The sequence below is a fragment of the Psammomys obesus genome, unplaced genomic scaffold, assembly GCF_907164565.1.
Source record: "Psammomys obesus unplaced genomic scaffold, mPsaObe1.curated_primary_1811, whole genome shotgun sequence".
In the NCBI taxonomy this organism is placed as follows: domain Eukaryota; kingdom Metazoa; phylum Chordata; class Mammalia; order Rodentia; family Muridae; genus Psammomys; species Psammomys obesus.
This window is the reverse complement of record NW_026596039.1, coordinates 2,728,489-2,736,196: the sequence shown is the minus strand read 5'-3', so window position 1 is coordinate 2,736,196 and position 7,708 is coordinate 2,728,489. Positions and strand designations below refer to the sequence as shown.

At 48.7% G+C, this 7,708-nt stretch overlaps 1 protein-coding gene across 1 annotated transcript in view; it reads right to left on the bottom strand.

Annotated features, from left to right (window-relative positions):
• Clmp (CXADR like membrane protein) overlaps positions 1-7,130 on the bottom strand; it is a 99,791-nt gene extending 92,661 nt beyond the window's left edge. Inside the window, exons 1-2 of the mRNA XM_055622384.1 lie at positions 7,079-7,130; positions 6,588-6,927 (exon numbers count right to left, since the gene is read on the bottom strand). Of these exons, the coding sequence (XP_055478359.1) occupies positions 6,588-6,612 (25 nt within the window). The 5' untranslated portion in view covers positions 6,613-6,927; positions 7,079-7,130. The remainder of the gene's footprint in view (positions 1-6,587; positions 6,928-7,078) is intronic.
• Positions 7,131-7,708: the final 578 nt, after the last annotated feature.

Sequence of the window (7,708 nt, the reverse complement as noted above, 5' to 3'; positions counted from 1 at the left end):
TCTTTCTTTCTTTCTTTCTTTCTTTCTTTCTTTCTTTCTTTCTTTCTAGGGGAGTTAAAGGTCTGCATTCTTTCTTTAGGATATAAGGAAGTCAGAACTGCTAAAAGTTGTATTTAACTAGAAAATGCAATACTCAAGCAGGTCACACAGTTCCCAAACGCTCACATCTATAGCCATTGGATCTTGTGTTGACACAGAAGACTCCTGTACCTGACCCATAACAGGACACACCACCTCACTAAGAACCTTGAGGACAGTGATGGGCCCCCAATTAGTTACAAAGAGCTGACCATAGGATGTACACAGGATGTGTGCAGAGACTCACTTATAAACAATGGCTGGTAATCAAACAAACCATTTGAATGGGACAAGGAAAAAGGGTGCAATAAAGAGCCCTACATCTCTCACAGCACTGAGCCTGGAGGGTAACTGTGTGTCTGCTGGTGAAAGGAAAACCCACAGCCTTGGGAATCCCCAGCCCTGGGTCAATGCCTCCGCTCATCTGTTTCCTAGGGTATTCTTGCAAGTTCGTCTTTACTTTAGAGCCTTGGCTTATTTATTTGTAAAACAGAGTAATAAGTCATTTTCTCTCAAAGAGCAATGTGAGGATGATGTGAGGTATGAAAGCAGACTTTGTGTAAGATCTTGTACCTATCCCTTTAAGACACTGGTCACTGACAGCTATCTCTCTTTTACACTAAGCTATTTCTCTCGTGGAGTTCCTCCGCTCTAAGTTTTGCAGGGAAGCCTCTCTTCACCTTTACGTCACATCATCTTGTCTCTGACACAGTACACTGTCCCTCTCTAAGGATTTCCCACCTCAGGGCCCAGGGCTGGCTCTCGTGGTCTGGAGATCCTCTTTTCCGTCAGATTCATTTCTGAAGGATAATTTCACGTCAGCTCTTTTTCTGAACGAGCCCACCAACTGCCATTTCTGTCTTCTTTCTAACACTTCATAAACTGCCAACCAGGGTTGGGGCTCACACCTGTAACCCAGCCCTTGAGATGCTTGGGCAGAAGGATTGCTGCACATCTGAGGCCACACTGCAGAGTAAGACCTTGTTTCCAAGAAACAACCACCAAAAATGTTTCCAATTTCTACCTTCTGACTTACAGAATCCTCTCTCAATGTAATGCAAGTAGGCAAATAGTATAGGAATAAATTTGAAAACACAAACACGAATTCTAATCTATACAAGGAACCCATTGAGTTCTACACCTCAATGGATATACTTTATTATGTGTAAATCATGGATAAAGTAAAGTAAACAAAAAAAGGGAAGGGGGATGGGAATTAATAGGACAGCTAAGGGTAAAGGGACTTGCCACCAGCCAAGCCTGATGACCTGAGTTCAGTCCCCGGAACTCATAGGGTCAAAGGAGAAAACCAACTCGTGTGGGATGTCCTGCAAACTCAGCATGCTCACCATCACCAACCACACAAACACACAAACACACACACACACACACAAACACACACACACACACACACACACACACACACACACACAAATGTTTTTAAGCAGAAGAAACAGGTTTAATGCTTACAAATAGTTTTGTACAATAAACCCTCAAAACTGGTCTTTTCTGGGTGTCCTCCCCCCCTTTTTTTGAGTTGTTTTGAAGGCACTTTGCTTAGGATAGAGTCTTTTTGGTAAGTATTCCACTTATGAACTCCGCAGGAACAAGGATCTGGGCATCACTCAGACCTTGAAAGACGTTCCCTGGCTCACACAGGGCAACTGTGGGATGAGAGTCACAGACCAACTTGATCACAGTATTTAGTTGACTCGTATTAGTTTATAATCACCTGCCACAATTGCTACAAGCGGGCAGTACCTGAAACAAAACAAAACAAAAACAAAAGCAAAACACCAAGTGTGTGTGGTTCTGAAACCACATCCTTTTCAGAATTAAAAACCCCAGAGAACAGTAGGTGATAGCCCTGCCAGAAAGTACAGACATGGGCTTAGTCTCACATTCTCGTCTCCCAGAGGAGGGAACTGAAGCTGTGGGAGTTTGGGAGTGGGGGTGCAGGAGTCTGGAACCACACAGCAAACTTATGACGGAATGGGAGCCACTGACATCCCATCCTGCTCTTTGTGTGCGTGCAACCACATGTTTGGAACTTGGGGTGCTAATTCTCCCTTTTCTGAACACATCAAACATGACACACCAGAAAGTTTCCAAGATTTCCAGTTATGATGGCAAAATTGAAATATTTCGACATCTGCCCTATTTTTCAAGCGGTTTCTCAACATAAAAAACTATGCCAATTACTCAGCATTTAGCTCATCTAACGGAAACACGGGAGGGCCAGCTGTGGTCTTGAAGCGTAACTGCACCAGATGAAAGGGAGGGAAGGCCTTTTCTAGCTTACAAATGTGTGACAGGACACACCATGGAATCCGGGTGCTAGTGTTGGCTCTTACGCTAAGCTGGTTGGGTAGCTTTGAGCAAGTCTTTCTGAACTTCGGTCCCTTCTTCATCATAAAAGAAGAGGTAGATTTAGATGAAGGTTGAATTTGGGTTCCAAAGAAGGCTCCCAGGAAGTCAACAAACCCCTTGTGATTATTGGAAAATTGATGTCTGTACATGTATCTTCATCTAAGAAGCAGTTTTCATTAGATTCCCTGAGGGGTCTGAGTTCAAGTTTTTAAGAATCAGGGATTTAGGTAGTAGTTAAAAAAAATTTCCTCCCCAGTTGTGACAATCGCTGGGTCTATGTTTCAAATCACTGTTCCCCATCCCCTTAGGCGCTGAGCACAGGACATAAATGAGTTAGGACAAGACATGAGTCAACTGGGATCACATTGCTATTTTGTCCATCATCACTAATGTGGGAAGATGAGGGAAAGACCTGCGATCCCACTCACATCTGTATGCAAGCCTTCCTCAAGCTCACTGCTGGGGGGGGGGGGAGCTAAGCCTCTCCCCTGTCCTCTCTGAGAGGTGTTTAGACTGAGTATCAAAAGCACTGGGCACTGAGCTGGCATGTAGCTCAGTGGTAGTAAGAATGCTCACTTAGTGTTCTATAGGTTCGCTTCCCAGAAACACACACACACACACACACACACAAACACACACACACACACACACACCCCACATACACAAATGGTTGCTAAAGACTTTGGGGGAACAAAAGGTTGTAGAATGAATTTTTTTTTTTTTAAATTCAAGATCCTCCATCTCACCCCCTTGTTACACTCAAGAGAGACAGAGCAGGAACCCAGAAAGCATACCCTTTCTCAATCCAGGGTCTTTGCTTCTTATTAGCTCTCTGCAAGACAGCAGAGCATAAGATGGAAGGTGTGGGTCGTGAGGGACACAAACTTGACAACTATTACAAGAAAGCCAGGAGAGATATTGAAGCAAAACAATAATGACAACAAACAAACAAGCAAAGACCCCCCCCAACTCCAAAATAAAACAACAACAACAAAAACCAGAATCAAAGAGCAAGCATGGCTCAGGATGTTATCAGAGGGGCTAAGGCCTCCCTTCTCTCTGTTCCTTGGAGATCACTGACCATTCATTCACACCGAAGAGGTGAGGGACTTGGCCTCACCTACTAGCAGGTTCAAATAAAAAAAGCAAGATGGTCAACTGGCCCATCCTTGCTCAGACTATTAAACTCTCCTACCTCCACCACTGCCCCAGCTCTCCTGCTATACTGTGCATTCTCTACAAAAAGAGGCTCTAACGCAGCCAACCATTAGAGAAAACAACATGAAAATTCCCCATTTATCAGTCTATCTATCTATCTATCTATCTACCTACCTACCTATCTATTTCCAAGATAGGGTTTCTCTGTGTAGCCTGGCTGTCCTGGACTTGCTTTATAAACCAGGTTGGCCTCGAACTCATGATCTGCCTGCCTCTGCCTCCCTGAGTGCTGCGATTGCAAGCGGGTGCCACCGAGGCCAGCTAAAATTCCCATTCAAAGGACCAGTGGAATAAGAAAGGATTATTATTGTTATTTTTATTCAGGCAAGTCTGGGCTCTAATTTTGGCTTTGCCAGAGGGTCCTCAACATGCCAATGCTCAAAGCCATTTTGCAGAGAGGAGCTGATCCAGCCAGCACAAATGCTTTGCTTGTGTAATCTTGACCCAAAGCAGGATGTCATTTGCAGAGGGGTGCCCTTTTGACGCCCATCTCTGACTTGAATAGTTTAAGCAACTTAGATCCAGGACCTCTCAAGTCCGAATCTGCTTACAGCCAGATGAAGCAAAAGCTTAAGAGCGGGTGTACACGAAGATTCGGTTATAAGAATTCCAATTCAGCCATCCTCCTTTCTCTGTCCCCTGGCCTTTAGTTTGTAAGGTGTACCCTAGAAAGCAAGCAAGCGGGGAATCAACTCAGCAGCTTATTTATCTTACTAAAGAAACAATTATACCTAAGAAGTGCTTAACAAGGAAGGAACAAGGACTGGAGAGTTGGCTCAGTGGTTAAGAGCACTTGTTGCTCTTGCGGAGAACCTGAGCTCAGTTCCCAGCACCCCCATGGCAGCTCACAGCTGCCCATAACTCCAGCTCCATGGGATCAGATGCCTTCCTTTGACCTGCATGAGTTCCAGTCAAACACATGGTATACATATACACAAGCAGGCAAAACACTTGCACAAATAGAATAAATAAACCCTACAGTAAAATTAAACAACAGCAACAACAAAGAGGAAACAGTGAATAGGTCATGCCCTCTGATCTCTGTCTCTGTCAGATCCTTCTTTCTCATACATTGAGAGAATGATCACCATCCAGGGTCACATCCAGGCCTACCCATCAGCTGACTCCAACACTTAGAACCGATGTCACCCTTTACACGGCACACCACGTGCAACCTGCCTTCAGATCCCACATCTGCACATCGTGAACTTGTGGCTTCAGTGGAGTTACCCAACCCCCGCACACCTTCATTTCTTCATCTGCAATAGGAGTTCAGCCCTACCAGGTATCCAGTTGAGCTGATGTGAAGAACAGAGGCATTAACGCGATCACCCACACGGAAGTGCTCAGTATGAAAAAGGACTTGGAGGCTACTTTGTTCTAATAAGGCAATTAATTCTGAGTTTGCTTCTACTGCACATCTGAGTATTGGTAGCTTAGAGGTGTGACTCTGGAAGGCTGACAAAGGTGCCATCTAGCTATGCCAGCTGTACTGCAACAATTGGCCAATATCTCAAAGAGCTTGGAAAAGAGCCCCTCCCCTCTCCTCCTTGGGCTATAGCTCTCCTCTTCCTATATCTTAGTGGTTACCAGCCTGGGCCAGCACACCAGGCACTCGGACCAGTGTGTGAGTTTTCAGGGAATGTCTGCAAGCTCTAGTCACCACGGCAGGTGGCTCTTTAGTTCTCCTCACCTCTGCTGGTTCTTCTGGGCTCCAGCCTCCCTCCAGTTCCTGGAGATACTGACTCTTGGGCCTGGAAACACCCTAAAAACCATCTCATTGGGAGGGGGGGGTGCTAAAGAAAACAAAGCCCTACCTAGGAAGCTGCCTAGGATTACCCGGCTAGTTACTTCGGATCACTGCTTAGTTCTTCTCCTCCCTCGGGTCCACCACACCTGGCCTACTCTTTGGATTTCTGAACTAGAGCTAACTTTTGGGTTTTGACTTTAGGTGGACAAGATCCTTGCTTCTTGACACACACTTGAACTTCGTTCAGTTGTCCTGCCGCCTTCCTGGCCTGGTTCCTCACAGGTTCACAGACCTTTTCTATTCTTTCCATGCATCCCTTCTGTGCCCTGGCCCACAAAACTGCCAGTCCAGCCCAGGCAAACCAGCCTGTGCCTTAGGGCATTCCCCTCTCAGGAGACCTACCTGGTCCTAAATAAAGACCACCCAGAAGGACTCTTTCTGCCCCAGAGCCAGGCGAGAGGAGGGGGTAAAGGGGAGGGCAGAGTATTCTCTTTCCCTCCATTGCCTCCTCTGCTGCATCGGTTTCAAGGACTCCAAGCTCCCTTTGCCCAGGCTCGTCCTCATACTACTCAGTTCTGTCTGCTCCTGGCTTTTTCTTTCTTTCCATCCTGGGGTGGCATTCAGCCTGCATCTTCCGGAGTCAACCTGGCTTCTTGGTGCTCCTTAGATCCTACCCTGTTTCTCTCTCTACCCTTTTCTCCCTCCTTCTCTCCGTCTCCCTCCCTCTTCCCCTTCAACACATCTGTTTCTAATCTGAGCGCTCAGAGGCGCCTGTTTGAAACAAAAAGCTCCCCCCCACCCTCAAAACCTGGCACAGAAAACCCTGGATGAGCCTTTCCTCCCCAGCTCTCCACTTTCCCCTGGTACTCCTGAAACCAAACCACGCGCTGAAAAGTACCCCTCCACACCAAACGGTTCTCCGCCAAACTCCACCAGGAAACGCCCCCACCCCGTAGCTGGCTGGAGGGCCCAGATGTGCGAGACATTTCGATGGCCGACTGGGCGGTCCTCCGCTGCCAGATGCGCCCCTCGGTGGCGCGGAGGCAGGGACCGAGTGGTTGCCGCACTCCAGGACTGCGGGGACCACGGTGCTGAAGGCGGGTCTCCACCCAAACGCAGGGCGGCATTTGCCCAGGGACATCCAAACTCCCTCCCTCCCAAAGGCACTCACCTAGCCAGAGGAAGAAAAGGGACATCCCGATCCCCGGTCACGGGCACTTCCCGGCTCAGTGCTGCCTGGCTGCAGGGCAACCGAGCGCAGCGGACGGACCTTCTGTGAGCAGGGCGCGGCGCCTCGGGGTGCGCGCAGGGGGCTGCAGCCATGTGCGGGCGCCGGCCCCGCACCCGGGTCCCCTGCGCGCTGCGCTCCGGGGGAACCGAGGGCTTCTAGCCCTGGCTCTACCAGCTCGCCCCGGGACGGGGGGCCGGGCCCAGGGTCAGGGAGGAGAAGGCGAGGCAGCAGGGCGCTACCGCTTCGTGGAACACTTTTCCCTGTTTGGAAAGAAAACCGACTGGAGAAAGAGAAAAAAAAAAAAAATTGAGCTGGAACCACACGGCTGCCTCCTACCGCAGCCCCTCCCTCCATCCCTCCCCTCGCCCTCCCTTCCCTTCGCTCCCGCCCTCCCTCTCTCCGTTTGGGGTTAGCTGCCGGGGCTGCTTTACCTCCCACCCGGGAGGAGGGCCGCGGCCCGGGATGATCGAGGGGGGTGCTCAGTGCCAACTGATGCGGTGCAGGAGAGGATCCGCAGCACTTCGGCCAAGAGCCGGTGGATGCGGCCTTCTGAATTCTGTCTTTTCTCTCCTTGATCTCTGGAGTCTCTCTCTGCTCTTTTGTATAATTTTTCTCCCTCAAAATGTTCTCTCTCTCTCTCTCTCTCTCTCTCTCTCGCTCTCGCTCTCGCTCTTTCTCCCCTTCTTCTTTCTTTCTTTTTTTTTTTTTGGGGGGGGATCGGGGGGGGGGGTCTCACCGTGTTGCTCTTTGTTGGCTTGGAAGTCTATTTACATAGACCAGGCTGGCCTCGAACTCGCAAAGATCTACCTACCTCTAAGCTCACCACTTTCTTGCTTCTTGACTCCTCTTTTCTTCCTCTCTCTTCTAGTTTGTCCAGCCTCTCATTTCTCCTGTCCTGTCCCTCCCAGGGTCTGGTCAGGGCGGTATAAAATCATCAGAGTCACCATATGAATAGTGTGTTTGTGCAGTAGTCGGTCATTAAAGCAGTTTTTCTGGTCTCCCTGTTTTGGCCCTTTGCTGCCACATGTGGCCTTTGCATTTGCTCCTTGTGTTTGCTGTTC